Source organism: Exophiala oligosperma (assembly GCF_000835515.1).
Source record: "Exophiala oligosperma strain CBS 72588 unplaced genomic scaffold supercont1.10, whole genome shotgun sequence".
NCBI lineage: Eukaryota > Fungi > Ascomycota > Eurotiomycetes > Chaetothyriales > Herpotrichiellaceae > Exophiala > Exophiala oligosperma.
In genome coordinates this window covers 34,499-60,199 of record NW_015622827.1, presented here as the reverse complement: position 1 = coordinate 60,199, position 25,701 = coordinate 34,499, and the positions used below count along the sequence as shown (strand labels likewise).

The following is a 25,701-nucleotide window of genomic DNA, read 5'->3' as shown; positions in this document are numbered from 1 at the left end:
TCACGTGACTAGAATTCCAGTATAATGGCCCTAGCCTCATTAAGCTAGCGCTGCGTATCCCGGTGACGTCTTTCGCACCTCTCAACGCAGTATTAGTCGATTCTCATCCTTGTCTTCGCTGCAGAAACATGTGCTTCCCACTGACCTCGACCGATGCTGCGGTCTATTGCTTACCAAAACCTCATGTTTGACTCGATTATGGCCTTTGATGTCCAGATTGCATGAAATTTGCTTCCCGTCGTTGTTTTAATTGTACCAATTTCCGATCTACAATGGCGCGAGTCCCCTTTATCGGCCGACTCTACTTGTGTGTAGTCCGAACCATCCACATGTCTCCTCTGGCTAACTTCGGCGTGTAGGAGAGAGTACCTGGCATTGGTAGGATCCCTGATACTCGTGGCTCTGGAAGTTCTTGTTCGAATAATCACCCTCGGATTGCGTGAGTGCTGCGAGAGACTGTCTTTCCCTGGCGGAGGACTGAACTGACAGCGATCTAGCTCAACCTATAATACGCTTCTGTTACAATACCTCAAAGAAACTTTTCAACCGACTTTCGTCCCCAAAGTCGAAACAAGCTCGGTCCGATCGTAAATCTAGACACCACCACATCGCCACTTGCGCCGACTTTACCGAGCTCTGTGCTCTTTTTGGATACTACGCAGAAGAACATGTTGTGCAAACGGCAGATGGATACCTCCTTGGTGTACACCGGTTGCCATTCCGGAAGGGTGAAGAGCAGAGTGTCCATGCGGTGAATGCAGGACCTGATTCCCTGCGCAAGCCGGTGGTTTATATGCATCATGGCTTGCTCATGAACAGCGAGGTCTGGGTTTGTTTGACGGAAGAAGAACGGTGTCTCCCATTTACGCTTGCTAGTCAGGGATATGATGTTTGGCTGGGAAACAATCGCGGCAACAAATACAGCAAAAAGTCTACACAATTCTCGTCAACGTCAACAAAGTTCTGGGATTTCTCGATCGAAGAGTTTGCCTTTCACGATATTCCCAACACAATTGACTACATTCTCAACACGACATCCCAGTCATCTCTTTCTTATATCGGCTTCAGCCAAGGCACAGCGCAAGCCTTTGCCACACTCTCGATTCATCCTGGCCTGAACGACAAAGTCAATGTTTTTATTGCTCTCGCACCAGCAATGTCTCCAGCTGGTCTCAGCAATGGTATCGTCGACTCGCTGGTCAAGGCTAGTCCTGACGTCCTCTTCCTGGCATTCGGCCGCAAATCGATTTTGTCTTCGGCGACGATGTGGCAGTCTATCCTGTACCCACCCATTTTTGTGCGTTTGATTGACATGTCCCTTTCTTTCCTCTTCGCCTGGTACGGACGCAACATTACCGTCCAACAGAAGCTAGCGGCGTATCCTCATTTATACAGCTTCACAAGTACCAAATCTGTGGTACACTGGTTTCAGATCATTAGGAACAAATCGTTCCAGATGTACGACGACGATGCATCCAACAAATTCTCCGTCGGCGCCAGCAACCGATATTACAAAGTCGCCAAATTTCCCACTCGAAATATCAAAACACCTATTGTCCTCGTCTATGGAGGTAGCGACTCATTGGTGGACATTCGCGTCATGCTGAAAGAGCTTCCCCGGCATACCATAGCTACGGAAATTCCTCATTTCGAGCATCTAGACTTCCTCTGGGCACAAGACGTTCATAATCTCGTGTTTCCCCACGTGCTCGAGTCGTTGCGGTACTATGCATTGGGCCGCAACTCCAACGGTATACCCAAGTGCTTAGCTCTGTCAATAGCAGACACCGCACATCTCCATCGACGGCAGAACAGCGGCAGCAACTGGTCAGAAGATGAAAGCTCGTACTCAGATTTTGATGGTACGGGTGATACACCGCGAACATCACGAGTCAAATCCTATGCACAGCACCTTCGCGAACAACCGTATCACCAGCATGCTTACCCCGCGGATCTAACCCAGAGACAACCCCGTGCGGCGGGTTTTCGTGACACTACGAATGGTGATGACACAGCCGGCCTGCGTGCAAGAGAGTTGATGCGTTGGTACGAGCAGAACTACGAACTCATCAAGGATGATGAGCAAGCAATGAAAGAAAACAGAGCAGATGCGCTGGGCAGGTCAGATGACGCAAGTCCCATGATTGCAATTTCAACTTCGCGATCACCCGGCATTGGTGGACATGCAGATCCGACAGAAGCAAATGCAAGCATCAAAGTGTCGGGATCACCTTCGTCGTCGTCAGCACCGGAACAAATTCAAACGCTACATTCACAAACGCAACCGCAGACATATGCCCAGGTTGTACAAGATCGAGTAGAGGATGAGAATGAAGCACCGCAGGCAGGTGCGAAGCGACAACCACAACAACAACCACAGACCACGTCACGCTCGGCATCGGTATCCGGGTCAGGGAGGTCTAGTCCTTCGAATATACAACCCAGTTTCACAACAAAGGGAATCAGAGTCGGCAGTTCGAAACCTAGTATTGGACAGGCTCAAGCGCACGGTGTCGACCGATAAAGAGGGGGAAAAGTAGTCTAAAAGAAAGTCGAGTCTGGGTACATGATGATTATGTGAAGCGTGGTGTCTTTGGATGATAAATAAAAAATTGTGTTTTGGTGTAGCGCACATGTCCATGATATGTACACGTAGACTCTTATGCCTATTACCTGTTAAGAGGTACGTGACTGGTCAGCTATACATGTACATGTACACGTACACGTACGCGCCACTCGTATATGCACACGTTCACGGCAGAGTAAGATGAGGTGACAGACCAAGGTACCTAGCTAGGTTAGTTGGCTAATTTTCACCAGTGTTTTCAGAGTGAAGATGCTCATACTTCCGTGATGATAAGAAAAACAGGGAGAAAGGAAAGGAGGAATATTGTGTGGTGCGTGTGAACATCTTGGTCGTCAAGGACGATAACGCTACGTAATTTCCTCGTAAATGTAGGGGATACATATACAAAACGCCGTCAGATGCGACAGACAAAGACCGGACCTGTCGAGAATATATACCTAGGTAGGTACTCCGTACCCAGCGCTGTGATATGTGCAAAACCTCGCAACTCCGTCGTACTCCGTACGTGCTTGAATCATTTCCCAACCCATTTCGCCATCAAAATGCAACGCTATGCAGTGATATACCGACTCCCATATATCCATATGGCATAAAAATATCCAAAGGGGAGCCGTCTATGGTCGTATGAAAGGATGGCTCATTCATGATCTTCGCTCAAAACAAAAAAAAGACAAAGGCAGGCTTTCGTCAAAACTCGTGGTTCATAATATTTTTTCGCCATGAGACAGAGGTGTAGAGATTCATCAGGTCGAGGGGTTTGTCAAATTAGTCGGAAAAGGAGGTCGGTTCGTCGACAAGGGGGTTGGAGCATCGAATAAATCGAATACAATGTCCTAGAGGCAGATATGGTTGATCATAGCCTCTCATCATACGACCAATGCAAGACCGGCGATGGCCACAAAGGTGCCGACGATGGTGGTCAAGGGTGCGTTCTTGTTGAGTCCCGGAGCGGCGGAATTGCTCAGGGTACCGGTGACCGTCGCGGAGGTGCCTCCGATCCTGGCTCCAGACTGACCCGAAGACACGACCTGGGTCACGGGGTTCGACACGGGCGTGGCGTTGGGCACGCCGTTGGAGCCCTTTGAGATCTCCTTCACGTTATCCGTGGTCGAGTTGAAGACGGTCTGGGCGAGCGAGATTTCGTTGTTTGCGAGGTCGTACACGACGTACGCGGACCGGAGGAACGTGTCGCCCAGGACCGCGGTGCCGCCGCTCTGGGTCGGGGCGATGCCGAAGAGGCAGGCCGCCTCGCCGCTCTCGAACGTCAGGGGTTGGCCCGCCGAGTTGGTGCCCGCGTCGAGGAGGAGCTCGTCGTAGGGCACCTTGATGGTCTGCCCGGAGAAGACAAAGTCGACGGTCTTGGTGGCGGATCCGATGTTGCACTCGACGTAGGCGGCGCCCAGGCTGTCCGAGTACACGGCCCCGACCTGGTTGAAGACGCTCGTCACGATGTCGTCGGGGAGGTAGGTGAGGGTCGAGCCGGAGTCGAGGAGGACGGCGGCGGGCAAGGAACTGGACGCGGAGAGGTCGTTCCCGTCGTTGGAGAGGCCCGAGAGGGCGATCAAGAGTTCGTAGTAGCCCCCGTAGCTCTGGAGGATGGGGACGGTGGCCAGTTCCCCCTCGTACTGGTCCGTGTTGACACCGCCGAAGAGGATCTCGCCTTGCGACGAGTCGAGGTCGTTCAGCCACAGACTGTACGCGGTCGAGGCGATCAGGCCGCCGTTGACCAGCGCCACGGGCAAGTTGGGGTAGGCGTCGAGTCCGGCGCGGTTGACGGCCACTTCGTTCGAGGCGTACCCAATTCCCAGCACGCCTTGTTCCGAGCTCGAGGCCTCGCCGATGCCGAACTGGAAGTCGGTGATGGCGACGCCGCCAAAGTTCAAGGTGTCGGTGACATAATCCCCGCTCGCTCCGGACCCGTCGACGTAGGAGATGTTGAACTGGTTGTTGACCAGTTTGTAGGTCGAAGAGGCCGAGGAGTCGTACGTCCCACCCTCACAGGGGTCTTGTCTCGAAGAGCAAAAGCTGGAACTTGCCGTATTCACCCACAGATCTGAACTCCCCGTATCGATGTGTAACCGTAGCGCCTGTTGTGGTGTCCCGAGTGTGATGTTGGCATAGTACAGACTCTGCTCGTTGTCCAAGTCCTGTAGTACTGTCCCTGATCTCCTCCTTAACCGTGCTCGATCATGAGCAATGGGGTCTGAAACGTGTCTCCTCTGAATCGGCATTCCGACGACTCTGGGGCTTGAAGATCGAGCACTATTGATGGCGAGGCTGGAGGCAAGAGGAGCAGCTGTCAGAGCCGCAAGGGCCATGACGGCTGTGGAGTGCTTCATGGCAAAGCAATGACCAGTATGTAAATCAAAAGACAGTGGGTGGTACGCGCTTTTATGGATCGATGGGGGGAGCTGCAGTGCTAGGTTTTCATTAACACAAAGCAAACGACTGTGTCTTGTCGGTGGTAAGGCTAATAATGAGGATATAGGAATGAATGAAGCAACAAAAGTAGTAAGAAGGAAAAAGGAACTGGACCTCAACTTAGACTTGTTCTTCTTCTAGTAATACCCCAAGGTACGTGGTACTGTTGCGTACCATCCGAGATCCGTGTAAAGAGTACTTCGTCAGCAGCAGCGACATCATGGGCCCATGCGCTGGGAATATATTATTTCGAGTGTGGAAAATGGGCAGTGACATGGCGCAGCAGGGAAAAACCATGGTGGCCGGGGACTTACGAGTAAGTGAGGGTTTCGCAAAGGTCGGAGAGGCGGGAAAGTAACAAAGTGGGCTGGCGAGAGACTAAGCAAAAGGGCGGAATGAACCTATCACCATTGAATATTCATGGGGCTACGAGGCTTAGTGGACGAGGCCCCCCCAAGAAGGAAGTCCTGGTCGCCTACAACTACTCACTAGTCCCCCCCGTAATGCCCAGGGAAGACGCCGGGATGACGCGGTTTAGGGCTCAATGGGTGCCGATGTGCCTCTTCCAAAGCTACCAAGACCCGAATCTCCGACCATTAGGTTCCTGGTAATACGACTCATGTACTGTACGGTCTGGCAGGCTTAAATAAAAGTGGTGATCCCGCCCAGCTTCGCCCAGAGGTCCCGATCTGGGCCCCAGACCAACTTGGATGGCGAAAAACATTACGCGGCAACACACCCATGACGATGATGCTTGCGATGGTGGTGGTGACGACAAAGACCACGAAACATTCCGACGAGAGTGCATCTGCTCTTGTCTTTTGTAGGTGCCTCTCGAAATATTGAGTATTTCTGTCCTCATGCATGGACAAGGTCAAGTCACAAGATGATTGCTGCGTGTGTGTGTGTGTGTGTGTGTGTGTGTGTGTGTGTGTGTTTCAGCACACTCTGTAGCCAAGCGTGTCATCATGCCTGCAGGTAGAGGCTCAGACCCTCGTCCCGGCCAAGTCGATACTGTACAAGGTACCAAGTACGGAGTACCTACTGTACAGTAGAACAAAGGCGTGGAGAGCCGTACAGTAGGGCCGGTGATTGTTGGTGCCTTGGTCTAAAAATATTGAAGCCGGCACTTTCAGCGCTTATCCGAGGATGCCTAACATACGGATATACGGAGTATTGCAATAACATTATTGAAAGGATTCGTATTCATCATCCGGCACTCTCGTTTGACTTGTCAGCCTCTCTCGCTTCTTTGAACGGTTGGTTGTCAGCTTGTCCTTTAGACACGCCGGCTTGCTGCCTCAGCCTCAGTCCGCCTCCTCAGAAGCCGCCGTCCTTGTCGGCCTCCGAATCTGTAACACTTGGCCAGAACGACCAGAGAGTGCTGATACAAAATACTCTACTCCGTATGCTCCGTACTTCTCAATCACGGTGATGTTACAGAAACTTCCAGAAACGCGTTTTAAACATCACTCGACCCCCTTCCAAATTAATTCCTAAAGTACGTAGCCACTGCACCCGAGATTGGACCAGTGTCGGATTGGCCGTGAATCTTCCAGCTCAACGCACCACCATAGAATCTCTTTGGCTTTGTCCACTTCTCCTCCGAGTTCATGTGCTCGCGCCAACGCAAACCACGCTTCTGAGTTGTCCCAGCCGGACCCCAGCTTTGTCAGGCTAGATAACAACCCATATGCGCGGTCTCTTGCCGCTAGTCTGTTGAGGTTCTCTGGAGTCTTCTTCAGCTCGTCGTCCTTGCTTCCTCGTGACGGTAGAGCCGTCGTTGAGCCAGCCGTCGTATCTGTGTCCAACGGCCCTCCATTAATTGCAGCACTGTCAGAGGAACGGCTCAGTTCTCGTCGGTGTTGTTTCCGGCCCCTGTCGGCCGGCGTTTCTCCCATCTTGGCCGGACCACTATCGACTCGTCTAGCCAATTCAACCTTGCGCTCATAATAGTCCAGTAACACGGTGCTAAGTCCCACGATTCCTCCAGGGTGGTCAACAAAACACATCAGACATGTTTCGTATTGCTCAACAGCATCGCGTACCCCTTCAGAACACACCTGGCCTTCCTTTTCTTCCTTTTCTCGGGCGATCGCCATCAAAAGCTCGGCACGTTCGCAATAGACATCAGCCCATAGCTCGTCAGAACTTTTGCCACCACCACCCCAGCCAGCACTGCTAAAAGCCCGGGCTGAGCTTTCCACACTGGCAATGATGCTTTCAAGCTTTGATGCCACCTTGGCCGCTTCATCACATGCCTCGCGTGAATCGTCAAACATTTTGGCCCGTCGATACAGCATGGCAATGATCAACCAGATCTTGACTAGAATACTGAGGGCATGGCGTTGCGATGCAGTCTGGGGGAATCGAGGTACTAGGTCCGAGGGCACTCTCGTTGGTAGACGTATATCCTGCTCCGGAGGCTGCTGTTGGTGCTGTACAGGCGGTGGCATTGTGTCATGTGTTGCAAGATTATGCGGAACTTCCTTCAAAGGTTGTTTGGTATCGCTGCTCTCGTCGTGATCGGTCGAGGCGGGTACAGCTGGGACGTCTTGAGAAGTGATTGTTTCTAAAGCAGGCTGTGATGGCTCTTCTGAATTGCTCACTTTTTCTGGCGTTGTTTCGAATGACTCGCCAGTATCCGATTTATGACCAGGGTCGGTTCTACCGCGACTACGCGACCGTGAGAGGCGTCTTGACCCATGTCGCTTTTCGTCTTTGGAATGCTCATGAGAAGTCCGGAATAGACGGTGTTTATGTGGCGACGGCTTTTCGTCTTCGTTGGTGACATGTATCGTTGGTGCTTGCGTTGTCTGTGTATCGGGACGACGGGGTTCCTCAGCGACAGATGGCGTGCTGTGCGCTTTCTGAGCTTTGGGAGACTCATGCAGCCTGCCAGCCCGTCGAGAGAATATGCTGCCTTTCGAACTCTTGATTGTGCCGGCCGAGCTTTTAGGGACTTGTAATATTTTGGTTCTCGACCTCGATCTTTCATCCGCGAGAGTAAGGGTGCCGTGGCGCCCAAACAGTCGTGAATATAATGCAAGCAAGTCATTACTGTTATTGACCGCATGCTCAGGACCTTCCGAGAGCTCCGTCAATGCGAGTTCGGAGATCCGGATTTCAATAATTCTCTGAAGCTCATCGCATTCCATATCATCCACAAGGCCGACCTGATGCTGACCTCTCATTTGTTTCTCGCCGCTCCTTGCAGCGCCACGACCAACACCAAAAATGATATCCGATGACGGAAATTGCTCGAATGCCGCAGCACAGCTTTGGCTGGCGATCTCAAAGTTCTGCTTGGAAGACAAGAGCAATGCTAGCAGGTGCCAAAAAGGGATCAAGTCTCGTTGTAGATCATACGTCTGATCTGCTGCCACTTCGTTCGAGTCGCAACTCAACGCAAGCTTCACCACCGCAATCGCTTCGTCGATCTCGCGTGTTTCTCCGAGCATCCTGCCTAGAGCGAAAAGACAGTTTAATCTCTGTTCAACTGGAAGATCTTGAGAAGCAGCCTTCCGGAGGCTTTCAATGGCATCAGACTGCAGGTTGGAACGGCCTTCGCTGGTTGGTGTGAATCGAGCCCACTGCGCTTTACCAATACCGATAGCTCGATACACAACCTCGACCACTTCGGGGGGCAGAGGCTCCGTTGAAAACCCGTTGGTGACCGGGTCCCCACTAGTATGATTCGAGCCATTCAGAACATTCACATCTGGCTGGGGCTCTAATTCATCAAGCAAGTCCTCAAGCTTCAGGGATAAATTATACCCCTTCTCAGCTTCTCCGGCGCGACCGAAAGAAGACAACCCTTCAACGGCCTCGGCAATGGTTTGAAGATAAATGTGATCGCTATCTCTCTTGGTGGACTCGCCACCGGCTTGGGACGCGGCCGCTCGGGCTCGATCCATAAGTTCGACGTACGTGTCCAGAGCTTTGTAGGCGAGGTCAAAGTCAGCCAGTGCCTTGTGAACTTGAAATAGTCGCCGGAAGATGAGTGTTGAATGAAATGTTTTCGTCGCAGCCCGATATAGCATGTCAAGCACGTTCCTACCAACGGCATCACGTCCACCCTCGCCCAGATCTGACTCCGACCAATCTGGCCCGCAGAGAATGCACCAATTCCGAATAAACTCTTCCACCCACTCTTCAATAACCTGATTGGATCCATCGGCCTTCGGAAACTGCGTATTTCGCAAGAGCTCATTTTCGTAGGAGGTCTCTACTCGGCGCAGCTCATTTGACAAATCGGCTCGAGCATTCATTGGCGACGATTGTGGAGTGCGAGGTTTCCTTAGTAGGATGTCCGAGATGAATCTGTAGTAAGCTCTCCACATCATCAGTTTGGATAGATGGCCCAGTGAATTTCCAGATGTTGAACGAGACACATCTGGAGCTTTTGCTGTCAGTACTGCCCAGTGACGGAAAGCTTGCAGTCTGAAAGATGTGGTGTCATTGTTTGAGGCCGGGAAAGAGTTGGCTTCGGCTGGTCGCTGACCCAAGGCTATCCGACCGAGCAGTTGCTGCGCCCAGTATAATAGTTGCGGAGTTGAGACAACGAGGCTCCGATTTGAGTCGAGCCATGGCAGAAGAGTACTGTGTAATTCTTGTCCTTGCTGTTCGTCGCCGCCTTGACTCATGAACATGCCCTGTATGTAAACAGCCTTCACCACACATATTTTTGTCCATACCGAATTCACATCTGCCGCAGTGCGAGAAGGTTCGAAAGTGATTTGTGAATGTTTCTTCTGCTTGTTTCCTCCAGCCCATTGAGCCCAAAGCAACGCCGCCTGTCCTTGTACCGAGTCTTCAAATGGCTGCCCGCCAGCTCGTATTTCTGCCTCGAGGGAGGTTATATCGCTTTCTGTAGGAGCGCGATTACTGGAGGCGGTATTGGGACGTTGGCTCTGTGAGCTCGCAACACTATATTCGACTTTGGCGGTCTGTATCAAGCCTGCGGAGAGGGGTCAGAGCAAGGACTACCACAAGGTTGGAACTATACATTTCCGGTCTGGAGCGTGCTTTGTGACTTTGCGTATAAGTTCTGGAAGCTCTTGCCAATTGGCGCTGATTCGCGCAGTGTCTAGCAGGCTGATGTAGCGCTGGGCCTTGTCCTGATGGACCTGGTATAGATTAGAGGGGACGCTTCATGACAGTCGGGCAGACAGGACCTACACTCATCGTGACACCTGGGTTATCGAGAGCACGTCCCCGTCAAGGATTCCTCAATTGTGACATTTTGCTCTTGAGGTTCGCGAAGCCAACTGTAGAGACACGCTCCAGTTGCAAAACAAGACACTGAAGAAGACAGTCGCAGTTATGAAATTGGCTTGTTGTCGGGTACAATGAATGCACATGGCAAAACTTCGGCATCACTTCTTGCCGATTCATAAAAAATTCCAAGATTCCTTAGGGATGGTATTTATTTGTTTGTATTTCCTACAGACACAAAAATGCAACACGAGAATGTGCTGCGTGCAGTAGCAAATCGGCTCACTGTTACAGCAGTCGATGATTTGCCTCGTATTGCAGGCTTGCTTGCGGCACAGTTGGCGAATTGTTCACTGAACTTACAGTTCGCGGATAGCAAGGCCAATACTGCTTCAGTTGCGGTGCACAAATTGAAAACTCGAATCAATTCTCTACTCCAAGAAAAGTCCATTGCTGGTCGTTTTACGGGTGCTGTTCTGGTCAAAGCATCTATTGACAATGGTGGTGAAAACGTCCTTCGTGTTACGGAAAGCTGGGCCAGAGGTCTTCTCAATTGCATGAACAAGCCGGATACTGTCGAAGTCAAGACACTTTACTTAATCACTCTTACTCGAATCTTCGTCCTGACTCAGGATGATCCGGCCTTGGTTCGAGAGATTACCACGCCGCTACTTCCTACCTTCATCAAAACCACTCTCAACCTAATACGACCAACAAGTATTCGAACTAGTAATGGTAGCAAGAATGTCGCCAGTCCCTTACTGAGTTCGGTACTGACCTGCTGGATCCGCCTGCTTCCAAAATACGCCTCAGTGTTTCGACCATTCCTCAATCAATTGAAGCCCATCTGTGTCAGCGTCATTGCGGATATTGAAGCTCGTGCACCCCAGCGGGATCTGGCCATACGACTTCTCTGCTGGCTGCTATGGTCTATTCCGAAGACTACAATCATCCAAGACTCGATTTCAATGGGCCGTGATCTGATCAACGGGGCACACACCACCGCCGACAAAGTATTCCGAGCCGTTGTCGAGGAACACGAGTCCAATGATCCCACTTTTGGAAGAGTTAGAGGCAAGCCGAACTTCGCTAAAGACCCAAAACAAGCGGAATCAGACTCAGCCGGACTTCCTCCTTGGGCTGGAATTAATGAAGGCAGTCATAGGCTCAGGGTGATATTACAATGGCTAGTCTGTTTGACGTCTATACCCTCGGCGGAAAGTTTGCCTTTGCCAATTGGAGCAGTTATCGATCTAACAGCTCGTCTCATGGTGATAACCGTTCCATCTGGCAAGCCTGGGAATAGCAGCGACTTGAAGTATCACAAAGAGGCAAGCAAGGAAGAAAAGGAAGAGTTGTGGGTAAATTTGCCCGAAGTTCACAGGGCATGCCTTGGACTTCTTGCAAAATTGTGCTCATCCCTTGGACGAGCTCTCGTTCCCTTACAACAGACAATCGTAAGCCAGATTCTTGACCTCTTTGCAAATATGTCATGGCATGAAGGTATCAGGTCTGATATCTATTCTATCCTTGGGAATATCATGATGCAGCTTGATATCCATGCCTTAAAGAGTCACCGGACCGCTTTTTTGAGTATATTGGAGCGCTGCTGTGTCGATGTGAAAACAGGATATCTACGGACGACGGCCGACAGTACCGCTACCATTGCAAAGAACGATAACATTCGGTTGGGTTTTAACTCGACCCCCAATAGCAATGGTAGGTCCGACACTGGCTCTCTCTGCAAGGAACCAGAGGTATTTGAAGCTGCTTGGGCCTTGTTGTCTCAGGCATTAAGGTACTACCCAGCTTCGTCCATGTCCCGGCATATAAGGGCAGAACTGGACAGAATTGCAGTTTTACTGAACCATGAGGATGCCGTGTTGGCAAGTGTTCTGAACCCGGTACAATCGAAGGACGGCAAAGCTGTTGGTGCAAGCTTGTTGCCCTTCCTGGCTCGGTCTACCCAAGACAACATGGCATTGGAGGCCTTGCTCAGACCACGTATGCCAGTATTTAGTGATGGTGGACCCCATGTTCGAAAGGAGTCGGAAGCTCAGCTTTCGGATGACGAAGAGCATGAACACGATGGCCTGGACAAGACCGATATATTGGTCCATCTGGAACAGTCAGTCGCAGAACAACAGAACGAAGATACAGGGGCTCCAGAAGCCAATGCGGATGAGACCTATGCTAAGATGATTCCCCGCGTGGAGGACAACCAGGGTATTCGAGCACAGAAAAGGTCGATCGAGGTCATGGAAACTGACGTCGAGAGCATTGAGGTCCTTTCGTCCGGATTGGTTGAGTCGAGAGAACCAAAGAAGCCGCGCTCGGAAGCACTTTCTGAAGATGCAGTCAGGCCGATGACTCAAGATATGAACGCTGATCCAAGTGAATTGGATGCTGACACAGATATTGTTGGGGAATTGAATCCACAGACTGTGAATTGGCAGGCTCAAGTGCCAGCATCTGGTGGTCATCTGGTGTCGAATAACACAGCACGCAAACACTTTCCACAAGATGGGAGTGATAGTGACGACTCAGAAATTCCTACCATTGATCCTGAATTTGACACAGACGAGGATGAAGACATACTGTGAGACACAATTTGGGCTTTCCGATAGTATTGAGCGCCACACTTAGGCTAGATTGACAATCCATACTTCTCTGCAAGGATATTCGTTTCATCTACAGATTACGGAGGACTGCCTCATTGTTTGCGCCTGTCCATTTAAATATCACGTGATTTCGCGATACCTTGCACAAACCTTGCCCGCGTCAAGCTTCTAATTTCAGGCTCACAGAGGCGTGCACCAAATGTTGTTAACCCTCCCTCTATAGTGCGCTAAACATCAAAAATAGTCTAGCTCTGTCATTTAATTAGCAATTTCAAAAGACATGTTTTTTTTGAGCGTTTAGGCAAGTGGCGCCTAATAGAGCCTAAAAAATATGTACTCTCTGCTAAACTTTTAGGGATGGTCATAGCTAATAGTCTAGACACTCTAGGGTTTTATCCTCCTTATTTATTTGGTAGTCACTACAGGCCTTATTAGGTACTCTTTACCCAAAAGGTCCAAAAATATAATGTCTTTTTAAACCGTCATAAGAATTATGGGACTAAGCTATTTCTGTCTCTAGCACTCACTAGCGTTTTGGTGCACGCCTCCGTAGGCACTTCACTTTCATCCATTATCAATAGCATCATAACTCCATTTCGCCTGTGCGGGAGTTGCTCTCATCTGTTTGAATTGAACTCATGTCCACCCCTTAGGTCTTGGTCAAGGGCATGCTCGACATCATGCCCCGAATTCTGCCACCATCTTTTCCCACGCCTGGATCCACCAAGAACATGCCAAAAAGAAAGATCGAGACTGTGGACCTGACAGGTGATGACAATGACCTTCCACGGCCACCCAGGGCAAAAGTACCGAAGCAAAAGTCATCTCATTCTTCCCAGCGATATCGTGCACCTTTGCCCACCCCGCCCTCATCCAGCCAGCCTAGCTCTTCAAGTCATCATTCCAAGCACAATTCCAGCGTACAAACGTATCGTTCTTCGGAGAGAGATCTGTGGCTTTCCACGCAAGAACAAGAAGCTGACATCGCACGCGAGATCGTCCTGACCGAAGACTTTGACGATGATGTTTACGAGAGCTATCAGCTGTACGGTATCCTTGATACTAAGATTGTGGGCTGCAGATTCTACCATGGTCAAGCCACGACTGGAGAATATGTGAAAGTGAAGCGTGAGCCGGGCAATCCTTACGACAGCAACGCCATTCGAATTGACAATGTGCTTCGTGATCAAATTGGGCACATTAACAGGCAGGTGGCAGCCAAGCTGGCTCCCTTGGTAAGTGTCTCTGTCCCTGCGCTCTTTTGTCCCACGTTGATATTGTCTTAAACGCTCTCTGTTCCTTTTCCTTGAATGCCCAGTATTAATGCTTCTGCAGATGGACTCCGGACAGCTGCTTGTTGAGGGCTGTCTTACGGGCGCACAAACGTTTTATGACTGTCCAATCGGCCTCAAATTATTCGGAACCAGTGATCCTATCGCCGCGTCTGCCCTTGCTCGCAGGATGCAGGAATTGAGACTCCCTTTGAACCAGTATGGTCAGTTCAAAAGACGCCTACAAGAACAGGAAAAGGAAAGGAAATCAAGAGAGAAGGCAGCAGCGGTCATGGCCTGGAAGGGTAATGCTGTATATGGTCATCAAGCCTCCAACAAATACAGCAATCTCAGTCCCTCAACCATCGGTGGGAGTCAACCATCGGAAAGCATGGATCAAATCCTGAATGGTACCACGACTTTCAATCCCCGCGATGTTCAGGACATGCTTCACAGAATTGGTGCTGGAGAGGATATTCTCGAGAAGATGCCAATGGCCGAGCAGCCCACGCAACTTGCAACACACCTACTTCCATATCAGCGGCAAGGGCTCCAGTGGATGCTAGACCATGAATTCCCAACTTTGCCCCAAAAGAGCGATGATGTCGTGCAGATGTGGAAGAAGAACGGTAAATTCTACACCAACATCGCCACGAATTTCACGTTCAGCAAAGCTCCAGAGCTTGCTAGTGGTGGGATCCTTGCTGATGATATGGGTCTTGGTAAGTCGTGTTTATCACCCAAGATTGTTTTCAAGTGATAGCCTATTGATGTGAAATATACAGGCAAAACTATTCAGATCATATCTCTCCTCATGGCTGACCCACACAGAAATGGCCAACCTACCCTCATCATTGCCCCTTTGGGTGTCATGAGTAACTGGAGTCATCAAGCGTCTTTACACGTTAGGAAGAAATACACACCGAGGATATTGACATACCACGGCGCGGAGAACAAAGACCTGTCTCGGGAAGAGTTGCAAAAGTATGATCTTGTGATTACGACCTATCAGACCATGACGCAGGAACTTTTCCCAAATCGCTCCTCAGAGCCTATCAAGACTCCTGCAGCAAAGGGTTTATTCTCAATTACTTGGCGACGACTCGTCCTGGACGAGGGCCACCAGATTCGCAACCCAAAGACCAAAATGGCCTTGGCGGCCTCCAAACTGGATGCTAGGTCTCGCTGGGTACTGACGGGCACGCCTATTGTGAATAACTTGAAAGACCTCTACTCGCATGTCAAGTTTTTGCGTTTGTCTGGCGGTTTAGCAGAGTTCGAGATCTTCAACTCCGCCTTAATTCGGCCTCTTAAGAACGGCGACGGCAACTCGCGTCTGCTGCTGCAAGCCCTCATGTCAACATTATGCCTCCGTCGAATGAAAGACATGAAATTTATTGACTTGAAGCTTCCTGGTCTCAGCTTCCACAAGTATACCGTTCGCTTCCTGCCTCATGAGCAGGAACGCTACGATGCATTCAAAGCAGAAGGTCAAGGTCTGCTCCAGGCCGTGAAGGTCAAGAAGGGAGAAAACAACATGACGCATCTCCTTGAGGTTCTTCTCAGACTACGTCAGACTTGCAATCATTGGAAAATGTGTGGCGACGAGCGAGTCAGAAAGCTGCTAGAGCTTGTGGAAGGGGATACCACAGTGGATGTGTTGAATCCTGCCAACCGAAAGGCTCTTCAGGATCTATTGCAGCTCCGTATCGACTCACAGGAGGACTGTTGCGTGTGCCTTGACACCCTGAAGAGCCCCGTCATCACGGGTTGCGCTCACGTCTTCTGCCGAGATTGCATCGAGAGGGTCATAACGACGCAACAAAAATGCCCCATGTGCCGCGCGCCCTTGGAAGAGAAGGAGAAGCTTGTCGAGCCTGCCGCGGGCATCGGTGAAGGCGACGACGAGCGTGATGTTGACATCGATCCAGAGACAAGCAGTAGCAAGATCGAGGCGCTTGTCAAGCTGCTGAAAGCTGCCGATGCCGAGGCGGAAGGCAAGACGGTCGTCTTTTCGCAGTGGACGTCGTTCTTGGACATTGTCCAGGCCCAACTCCTCCGCGACGGACTGAACTTTACCCGCCTGGACGGCAAAATGAATTCCGCACGTCGTGATGCCGCGATGGACATTCTCAACAACGACGCATCGTGCAAGATCATGTTGGCGTCCCTCTCGGTTTGCTCGGTCGGGCTGAACCTCGTCGCCGCCAATCAAGTCATCCTGGCCGACTCGTGGTGGGCCCCGGCGATTGAGGATCAGGCAGTCGACCGGGTCTACCGGCTCGGACAAACGCGAGACTGCAAAGTGGTACGACTGATCGTCGAGGGCACGATTGAAGATGAAGTGCTCGAGATACAGGCGAGGAAGAGGAAGCTCGCGAGCGAGGCGTTTGGCGAAAGAGACGCTGGAATGAAGAGACAGGAACGCACGGGGACTCTGAGGGATATCGAAAGACTTCTATCCTGAGGTCGAAGAGGACTTTGTTTTGTTTGAAAATTTGCACAGTGCCAGATACCCCCCCTTTTGTTTGAATGTTTGAAATGGAGATGGAAAGAACTCGGTGCCATGCCATTTTTGTGAGAAGCTAGCTAGCCAATGCCCATGGTCAAGACATCCTAATGAAGATATGTCTGAGTTGTATGAGAACAAAATTCATCTTTCTCCAACTTGTCAGATTTGCTCGTAAACGATTGAAGGCGGCTATTCTTATGATTCTGGGATACTACTTTGTGTGTGCTAGCAATAGCCTTGCTCAGCCTGATGTTAGCCACCACAATACAAAGCGAGCTACACATCCTCTACGGCGGAGCAATTGCACGAGGTTGTCATATTCAGGTGGGCTTGTTTTTGACGTCGATGAGATTCATGAGTGCAGGAAGACAGATTCCGACGATTGAACAGATGCCCGAGAAGCGTATTAGATGGTCAATTAGCATCGATGGTAGAGATTCCCAAGCCTCCCCTGACAGCAATTCTCGCAGTGTCAGAGAAAGCGACAACCTTTGCGTTACATATCGTCGCGTTGTGACATCAACGACGTAATATAGAACTTGGAATAGAAACACTGATGAAAGGGCAGACGCTCTGCTATACCCTGTCAGCGTTCGAGGAACTGCCGACACGTCGACTATGATTCCTTCTTTTCCACGGCAGTGTCCTCCTTCTTTTCAGTGCCCGACATTGTCCAGCCATTGAGGTGACCCGTGCCGGCAGTCAGGTATGTCGCAAAGCCGAGCCATGCCAGGTAAGGGGCCATCAGGCAGGCTGCCGTCTTGTCCACTTTGCTCCAAACGTAGGTGAGGTAACCTACGGTCCCGGTCAAGGTGACAATGTCGAGCATGCCTTCGATGGGCCTACCCAGGCCAAAGAACAGTGGCATGTAGATGAGGTTCAGGCCTAGTTGTAGCGTGTACAAGGTGGCCCCTCTTCTGGTGTCCTCCACGACTTGGGGGCTCAGGCTAGACATGCCTGTCGTCCAGGCCCTGTGAGCCGCGTAACCCATCATCATATACAGCGTCGTCCACGCTGGTGCGAAGACGTAAGGAGGCGGTCTGAAAGGAGGCTGTTTTAAGGCCTTGTATTGTTCTTCTACCGTCCTAAACTTCCCCATCTCTTTGGCTGAAGGATCTGAGAATGTCTTGGGCCGCATCCGACCCGGTTGAGAGATCAGGCCCGATCCCAAGCCGAGGCCGAGAGGAAGGAGGATCGAGATGGGGGCATTTGAGAAGACAGACGAAGGAAGGGTGAGGCCCGGTATGTAGGACATCTTGGAAGGCTCGTCGGTTTCAATCAAGGTGCGCTTCAATCAGCGATTTGCGTGGAGGGTCGCTGTATTCCTAGCTTGATTATGGTGATCGGATCACTACCGGACAATTCTGTGGTGAGGGAAGAGTAACGATGTCGATGGCTCGTTATGAGATATAAACCAAAAGTATGACTATTAGAGTGTATCCAGTTCCAAGGTGGCTCCACGCTCAGCAGACGCGGATCGAAATCTACGGAGCATCGCGGCGTGTTGAGATCTGGTGGAGTGATGGATGGATCGCCTCGGCATACGAGGACCGCATTGTGACCTTCGTATTCGTATTCGTTTTCGTACTCTGTAGTCAACGGAATCGTAACGTAGATGATCACTCAACGACCTTCTCCCTCTCAACGACTCTAAGGGATTCCTTTGGCACAAACATCTTTCCGGTCTTCTCGTAGTTCTTGAAACATCTGTCTCAGTCAACTTCAGCCTTGAAGCGAGATGTCTGACCTTATGCGCACGGTTGATACTCCCGCATCTCGTTCCACGCCTTCAAGAGCCGACTTTCTCATCGAAACACTGGGCTTGACATACTTGCCAAAAGAATCTGGATATATCGGCATTGTCGGTCGCTCATGCCATAATGTCACTCCAGCACCTGCAACGCCGAACACAAGCGAGGCCAACATTCCTTCTGTCTTTACTCGTTCCGCCAAACCTCTGGCGGCCCAATCGCACAACTATTATATGCTGACAGAAAAGTTTCCTGTTAATTTTCTTCATTTTCTCGACCCAGATGACACACATGTTCTGATAGAGGGCGGGCCGGTGGAGTATTATACCTTTATACCTCCACGACATCCTTCGCTTTCCGGACGCCGTGAGGCGGAATCGCCAATTGCCGAGAAGATCACTCTCGGTCGCGATTACCTTGCGGGCCAAACACCCATTGTTTCGGTACCCGGCAGGTGTTGGAAAGCATTGAGGCTCTGTGAAGGCGCCGACTATGCTCTCATGGCGAACGTCCTCGCTCCGGAGTTTACTGAAGACCGGGTGAAGATTGGGGCGGGTCAAGAGTTCATAGATATGTTCGAGGATACGGCAGCTTGGGCGACAGTCGAGTTCCTACGATCACTCATTGCCAACGAAACCTGGTCAGGTTAATTTAGAAGGAAGCGAACAGACTGCTACCAGTAACCTTCACTCCTCCAGCCTTACAGATTCTAGGTGTTTTCGTGGAACTGATCGAATCCCCACTGACGACGAAGGAATGAGTATCGGTCGTATTAAACATCGATTTGAGAGATTACAGCGCGCTGATGGCTCAAGAAATATTGATTGATAAGAACTTTCGCTTACGCTTGCTAAATACATGAGGGTCTATTGTCAACAGGCGACCTTCAGAACCGGCATCACGGATTATGCCGCCGGCGCTGGATCATCTGAACGCTCCTTGTCCATTTCCAGCGGGACGGACATAGACGACGAACCAGATGACTCGTTTTGAACAGGCACGACCTCGTCCTCCGCTGCCCGACTTACTGCAAATCGACTCTTTCTCCGGATTATGTACCCATACTTGTAAAACACGTATGGCAGTGGAGCAAGTAAGGCACTCAGGGCCGCCAAGATGGTCAAAGTCCAATGCACGCCCATATTCTTGTAGAAGGGGATGCCGACGACCGTCATCCCCCCTGCAATGATATATCGAGCTAACGTGGCGAATGTCAGCGCACTTGCAGCATACATCTCGTAACTGTCGATGATGTACATATAAGAGCTGATGAAGATCATGATTGTGCCATAGCCGAAAAGGACCGAAGCGATAATTGGTGACCAGATCGAGACGCTGGGGTATGCTGTCCAGCCCATCCACAATAGTGAGACTGGTATTGCTGGGGCACCACCCAGCATGGCGAACCATAGCCTGATCTCGGGATCGAATTGCGCTTTGCCGTGTGCTTCTGCCTTTTTCTGGGCCTGTACAGTCATCTTGTACATCCAAGGCAGCCAGGCTCCACCGAAGCATACGCCAATGGCAATTCCTATGAATATCGTGTTTGAAATACCTTGAGACACACCGTACGTCTCGCGAAAGATGAAGTCGTATCCATCGAAGAATGTGAAGAGAATGATGTACAAGACCGACATATACAAAGTGATCAAGAAGATCACTGGTTCGGTGACAGCCATGACAAATGGCCTCGGTAGGGCAACCCTGAGCCGCGTCACAATTGGTATGCGCTCGATCTCGTGTGCAGCGTAGTAGCGTTTGTCGCCAGTGATCCTGCGTAGATGCCTGGCCTTCCAACTCAGCAAAAGCGGTGGAAAAGTCTCTGGCTGGAAGAAAAAGGCTAAAAAGAGCACGACTGCGGCTGTGAGCAGCGCGATCCACTCTGTCCATCTCCATGTATGCAGATAAGGAGACTGAGGTACCCAGGCGCCCATCACAGGACCAAGTGGTGGCCCGAGAAATCCTCCGAGGGCGAATATCGGAAACATGTACGTCTTCTCGAGGGGCGTGAACATATCCGACACTGATCCTCCCGCGCAGACGAGGGGTGATGCACCGCTAAAGCCAGCCAGAAATCGGAAGACGATTTGAGCGCCGAGGTTGGGAGCCAGTGCGGAGGCCATCAGCCAGATGCACATGAAAATGAGGGAGACGATGTATGTGCCACTTCTGCCCAACACTTCAGAGAACGGACCGCAAATGAGTGCCCCGGCACCGAACCCAATCAAAAAGACGCCGACCGCGAGTGTTTCTGTTACCTCGCTGACACCAAGGTCTTTCGCAGCTTGAGGTAGAACGGCTGCATCGATTGGCGCCGCCGCTCCGACCATGAATGCGATGGCAGATATGATAAGTGTCGCATAAACCCGTCGAAAACGAGACCAATTTCGGGGATTCAAGGGGTCGTCAGGTCCGTCCCATTCAACGATCAGTATTGACCTTCCGTTGACAACCTTGGTCTTTTGGCGGGATAAGCATGGTAGTTGGCGTGCAGACTCGACATCGGGAGACTCGAGTTGCTTCTCGATCGTGCGTCCTATTCGACGATATTGCAGGTAAGTCTCCATCGTGAGGTTTGAAGGATGTTTATGGAGGTAGAGGCTGGTACAAGACTGTGAGCCGAGGACATGAGGCGGTTACTGCTGGAGGCTTTATAATCTTGGGATCGATATACATGGTAGCAAAGAAAAAACTGGCAAAAACATATGGAAGGCTCGTTCAAGATTGGCAAAATTGATGCATTACGAAAGCAAACGGCAAGATTCCTAGAAAAGGTAACTCCATAACCGCCAGGGACGGACTCGGTCGTAGCAAAAACTTGAGCGGAGAAAGCGGAAGAAGTACCTGTGTGAGACAAAGACGCATTCCGGATAGTGCCACTGGAGATTGCATCAATGCGATATTGGAAAGAATGATGTGTGTGTGTGTGTGATAAGGAGTGGATTTTTGAGTATTTGGGAACCCTTCGTACAATAGTACTGTAGCTACTCCGTACCTGGGCAAAGTAGGTAGGTAGGGTGTGTACGAAGAGCATTTTACGGGTTATCGGGGGCACCTTCCGGGGAGCGATAAGTGACGTCCGAAGAGGCTTCTAGGGCTTAGAGCCTAAACCTAACAAGGGCAATAGGGAGCGAGGACAAGGCCAAGACGGTGCCCGCAGCGAGCCAAATGGCTCAAACTCATTAGGCTTGTAGCTTATCACGACGCCTGAAAAAGTGCCCTCCCCATCTTCGTCGGTGTCTGTGCCGAGACCCGGACTACTTCATCCAGGTACCCGAGCTCTTTAGTCATTCTGCTTCGTATACGCGCAACGATTCTTCAGTCTTTTGACTTGATCCATACCAGCAAGATATACGTAACACTGGTAAACGCGTCCGCCGTGTACCCCGTACGCCGTATCTCGAAATCGCACGTTCGTCCCTGTTTGGCTTGGATCCAAAAACGATTGTACCGGCTACGATCCTCACTCGTCAGCCTCATCCACGGCAAATATCAGTGGACCCCGATTCCTTGATGAGTAATTCAGCTTCTTTCAAAACACTACTTGCTAGAGAAAGACATCATCCATTCGCCGGCCTCTCGATTCCGTGACGCCAAACCCGAATACAGTACATCTCTCGGGCTTCAAAGAAGAACGGACGACGGAGATAGGTGTTTCTTTTTTGTTCTTGACCCTTGGCCCTTTTTCGCTCAAAGTCGGGCGCGGAAAGTGAGGCTTTTGTGCGGTGCCTCAAAGAAGGAACCTTTTGAGCGTACACGTACGGAGTAACACATCAAACCAACGAACGCGGATACCGATAAAAAAGCCGAATCCGAAGGAGCGAGATCCCCGGCTCTAGACGGTTGACGGTCCGGATTGTTCAACTTGAACAGAAAAAAAGAAATGACGCCACCTACACTCACGCCCTTGGAATCCCACGGCCGTCGTGGTCGGTTGTTATCAATCGAGCCATTGACACCAGAGTCTTTTGCGCCCTTTGGGACTGCCATCTCGAGCCCCTTTCCAGACACGCTGAACAATGTGCCCGCCAAAGTACCCGAACCACTCCACTCGCCCCATCAACCCACGGCGGTCTTTGCGAACCAAAACTCGGCCTTGAAAACCTCGCCGGTTTCGAAATTCGTCGACAATTACCCCGTCAGGTCGTCATCGTCACCCGCAGACGGTGCCGCTGCGCGTTCCAGACCTCAAATGAGCATGTTTTCATGTTTCCCTCGGAACCTGAGCGGCGTGGGCATGATCGATACGTCGTCGTCGTCGTCGTCGTCGACGACGACGTCTTCGCGGCCCGGCCAGAAGAAACGGCAGCAGCTCGCTTTCGAGGTGTCCGTCCTCGAAAGACACCCTTACACCACGCAGACGTTCAGTCCTCTGGGTCTCTCATCAGAGGCGAGTAGAGGTCAGTCGACGCCGACGACCGTATTTCTAGTCATCGTCGCACCTTCACTGTCTTCTTCATCCGCTTCCGCCAAGAGCGAGACGGGACAAGACGTCGAAATCCAAAACCCGCCGGACTTGTCGCGTCTCAGGGCCTTTGTCGCGACGGGTGGCCAGGCCGTCACGTACGGGCCGGGGACGTGGCACGCTCCCATGGCCGTCATCGGACGTCGTCGGGTCGACTTCGTCGTGACACAGTTTGTCAATGGCGTCGCAGACGACGATTGTCAGGAGGTCCTCCTGGGAGACAATGCCGTCGGCGTCGACCTGGGCGCGTTGGACTTGGACCTTCAGGCTTCGGACCACACTAGAGCCATGTTATGAATTTTGTAAGTGTAAATTTTCCACACTCGACGACGACACGATCACACGTTAGTGAGGGGCTTCTCAGGGACGAAATTAACTATGAATGTAAATGGGACATCCGGAGAAACGAAGAAGCATTCAAAGAAAGCAGTGGTGGCCTCAGCTTTGGTCTACGTACAATTACAACATGTTCAGCATGTGGACGCTACAAAAACAAGTATATATTCAAGGGGGTATCATAAAGCTACTCCGTAGAAGCGATCCAATCAGCCTTAAACCAACCTTTGTAAGGCAAGACAGGCCCGGTCTCAACTTTTTGTTTACTCCCGAATCGCCAATACCACGCCGACAAAAGCAAAATGCACTTCCAAAGTTCTAAGCCTTGCTGCCTTCAAGTTTGGTGACCAGTCTCTTCATGGCTGTCCATTCTTCCATTTTCGTCTCGTTGTTGCCACACTGTAAGCCCTTTCCAACGTCAAAGACTGTTACGATGCCATCCAGACCACCCACGGCGATATGGCTGCCTCTCTTCTCTTCCCATGCAACCTTGTTTAATCCCTTGAATGGCACGACACCATTATTTCCTCTGGTTGGCGTTCCCCTGGCAATCGGTACTTCAAGATCATACGTCAGGTCAAATACCTCGAGGTCACCAGCGCCAGTGACGCACGCAAATACCGAAGGCTTATGTGGTGCCCATTTCGCGTCGTAGACCAGATCTTCTCGAGCCAGATTAAGCACAGGATTGACAATTGTAGAGCCAATACCAGCAGCAGAAGCTGCCGCTGCCGCGCTTGAACTCGCCAATGGTTTGATGCGCCACAGCTTGACCGACCAGTCTGAACTAGAACTCAGAAGCAAATCGCCAAGATCAACAGGACCTCTAGCAGGATGGAATTGCGAGCTCATGACTGGGGCTGTATGGCCACGGTAAAACAGACGGGTATCAACACCAGCTTGTGCACCAGCGCGGTCGTATCTATGGCAGGGATAGATGCTACCTTCCTCTGTCCCAACCACAAAGAAGGTCGGATCGGATGTGGGAAAGCTCATACTCGTCGGAGCAAGATCGTCTGTCTTGGCGGGTGCCGGGGTATTAAGAACAAGATACTCTTGTGCCTGTGTCAGCATATCGACAGACCATGAGCAGACGACCCCATCCATAGAGGCCGTCAAAATATTGTGCGCGTTGGGTGTGCCAACCACGCTGATGCTATAGACCGGGTGGGTATGACCGAGGTGTGATCCGGATTGCGGAGTCTTTTGTACTGGTAAGCCTGTTCGACCGGATGTTCTTGTGTCCCACAGGCAGATTTGTCCGGAATAGCAACCTCCAATGACAAGGTTCGGATGAAAGGGTGAAAATCGAGCAGATAGGACATCGGAGGATGCGGTGAATGTATACTCTGGTCGTGAAGGGGCGTGGGAATTCCAAAGCAGAACTAGGCCGGCCGGCTCATGCGGGGCTGATGGGTTTTTGGTATATGATGACAGTAGTAGTTCGTTAAAATGTGGTGAGAATTGAATATCAGACACTATCCGTCGGCGGGTGTAGCGATCGGAAAACAGTTGGAAGGACTCGCGTACCGAATGGGACTTTTTGCTGGTTCGTGAATATGGCGTACTGTCATCGTCGTCGTCATCTAACATGGAGGTTCGAGTATAGTCCGCCAGTAGGTCGTACTCGTCATCCATGTCAAGAGCTCGTTCAATTACTTTGGACGACCTCTCGACAAATGATACAAATTCTGAAGATGCGACAACAGCATTGAACTCATTGTCGTTGAGCGTCCGTAATGGGAATCGAGGTTGGGAGTTTGGTGATTGGGGATGAGCCGGTTCCCGATTAAAGGTCGCCGTCAACTCCTCCTCTATTTCCTTCCGCAACTTCTGTCGAATTTCTTCCTCTGTTTCGAAGTCCCTCCGACTACGCTGTCTCTCGCCGCGAACTTGGATATCATCGTCTTCCGATCCGTCCTGAGCCTTTGTATTCTCATCCAACCAGGGTTCAGTCTGAACGCCTTTCGCATAGGTTATGTACTCCTTTTTTGGGGGCGCAGTCTCATGAACCGCTGCAGTATCCTCATGAGCACTAGAGGGTTCATCGTTGTCTTCGGTTTGTGTTGACATTGACACCATCAGCCTCTTGGGCGACGGCTCGACTTCATCTTGCGGAGTGATCTGACCCGTGCCTTGCAACGAACGCGGCCGGCTTCTTCGTGGCGATGCAGGTGAATCTCTTTTTCCATCGATCAGTCTCGAAACGAACTCGTCGATTTCGGCTCTTCTCTCGTCTGCGGTCTTGCCCGGTGAATGAGCCTGTCGCAGATTAGTATGCCTCCTGGACCAGATTCAGAAGCCTCACTTCTCCAATGCTCTGCCGGGAGGAGGCATATTGCTCCTCCCGTAGAGCCTTTTGACGCCTGAGTTCAGCTAGGCGAGCCTTCTTTGCCAGAAGCTCGTCCTTACGCGATGACATGGCGATTTGTTCGAGTCAATCGTGCAGTGTTCGTTGCCGTGAATGTCGATGGTTTGGGGATCGTGGCTCGTGTCAACCGGGAGCGGCGCGACCTCACG

At 51.1% G+C, this 25,701-nt stretch overlaps 10 protein-coding genes across 11 annotated transcripts; 5 read left to right on the top strand and 5 right to left on the bottom strand.

Moving 5' to 3' along the window:
- The first annotated feature begins 121 nt into the window (after positions 1-121).
- Positions 122-2,900, top strand: PV06_09220. 2 transcript variants are annotated; one of them, XM_016410645.1, is made up of 3 exons: positions 122-307; positions 360-439; positions 498-2,900. In XM_016410645.1, exons 1-3 carry the CDS (start codon positions 222-224, stop codon positions 2,522-2,524), a joined length of 2,193 nt encoding a protein of 730 aa, XP_016258452.1. In that variant the 5' UTR covers positions 122-221; the 3' UTR covers positions 2,525-2,900. The 2 variants fall into 2 exon arrangements, with proteins under 2 accessions (XP_016258452.1, XP_016258453.1); XM_016410646.1 differs by having other exon boundaries at positions 122-439.
- Positions 2,898-5,305, bottom strand: PV06_09219 (uncharacterized protein). The gene has a single exon (XM_016410644.1). It carries the CDS (start codon positions 4,924-4,926, stop codon positions 3,454-3,456), a length of 1,473 nt encoding a protein of 490 aa, XP_016258451.1. The 5' UTR covers positions 4,927-5,305; the 3' UTR covers positions 2,898-3,453.
- An 878-nt stretch (positions 5,306-6,183) lies between these two features.
- On the bottom strand, positions 6,184-10,309 carry PV06_09218 (uncharacterized protein). Its single transcript, XM_016410643.1, has 3 exons — positions 10,190-10,309; positions 10,017-10,137; positions 6,184-9,968 (listed from the first exon to the last, which is right to left on the bottom strand). Exons 1-3 carry the CDS (start codon positions 10,193-10,195, stop codon positions 6,505-6,507), a joined length of 3,591 nt encoding a protein of 1,196 aa, XP_016258450.1. The 5' UTR covers positions 10,196-10,309; the 3' UTR covers positions 6,184-6,504.
- A 158-nt stretch (positions 10,310-10,467) lies between these two features.
- On the top strand, positions 10,468-12,883 carry PV06_09217 (uncharacterized protein; the record flags this gene model as incomplete). The annotated part of the gene is made up of 1 exon (XM_016410642.1): positions 10,468-12,883. One exon carries the CDS (start codon positions 10,468-10,470, stop codon positions 12,826-12,828), a length of 2,361 nt encoding a protein of 786 aa, XP_016258449.1. The 3' UTR covers positions 12,829-12,883.
- Positions 12,884-13,435: 552 nt separating this feature from the next.
- Positions 13,436-16,761, top strand: PV06_09216 (uncharacterized protein). Its single transcript, XM_016410641.1, has 3 exons — positions 13,436-14,081; positions 14,182-14,839; positions 14,903-16,761. The coding sequence occupies exons 1-3, from the start codon at positions 13,515-13,517 to the stop codon at positions 16,582-16,584; spliced, it is 2,907 nt and encodes a 968-aa protein (XP_016258448.1). The 5' UTR covers positions 13,436-13,514; the 3' UTR covers positions 16,585-16,761.
- On the bottom strand, positions 16,671-18,097 carry PV06_09215 (uncharacterized protein). Its single transcript, XM_016410640.1, has one exon. The coding sequence runs from the start codon at positions 17,882-17,884 to the stop codon at positions 17,246-17,248; it is 639 nt and encodes a 212-aa protein (XP_016258447.1). The 5' UTR covers positions 17,885-18,097; the 3' UTR covers positions 16,671-17,245.
- A 166-nt stretch (positions 18,098-18,263) lies between these two features.
- On the top strand, positions 18,264-21,448 carry PV06_09213 (uncharacterized protein). The gene has a single exon (XM_016410638.1). The coding sequence runs from the start codon at positions 18,368-18,370 to the stop codon at positions 19,028-19,030; it is 663 nt and encodes a 220-aa protein (XP_016258445.1). The 5' UTR covers positions 18,264-18,367; the 3' UTR covers positions 19,031-21,448.
- On the bottom strand, positions 19,168-21,348 carry PV06_09214 (uncharacterized protein). Its single transcript, XM_016410639.1, has one exon. The coding sequence runs from the start codon at positions 20,945-20,947 to the stop codon at positions 19,286-19,288; it is 1,662 nt and encodes a 553-aa protein (XP_016258446.1). The 5' UTR covers positions 20,948-21,348; the 3' UTR covers positions 19,168-19,285.
- A 189-nt stretch (positions 21,449-21,637) lies between the features above and the next one.
- On the top strand, positions 21,638-23,966 carry PV06_09212 (uncharacterized protein). Its single transcript, XM_016410637.1, has one exon. It carries the CDS (start codon positions 22,264-22,266, stop codon positions 23,140-23,142), a length of 879 nt encoding a protein of 292 aa, XP_016258444.1. The 5' UTR covers positions 21,638-22,263; the 3' UTR covers positions 23,143-23,966.
- PV06_09211 (uncharacterized protein) lies at positions 23,300-25,636 on the bottom strand. The gene is made up of 2 exons (XM_016410636.1): positions 25,490-25,636; positions 23,300-25,443 (listed from the first exon to the last, which is right to left on the bottom strand). Exons 1-2 carry the CDS (start codon positions 25,601-25,603, stop codon positions 23,500-23,502), a joined length of 2,058 nt encoding a protein of 685 aa, XP_016258443.1. The 5' UTR covers positions 25,604-25,636; the 3' UTR covers positions 23,300-23,499.
- Between the last annotated feature and the right edge of the window lie 65 nt (positions 25,637-25,701).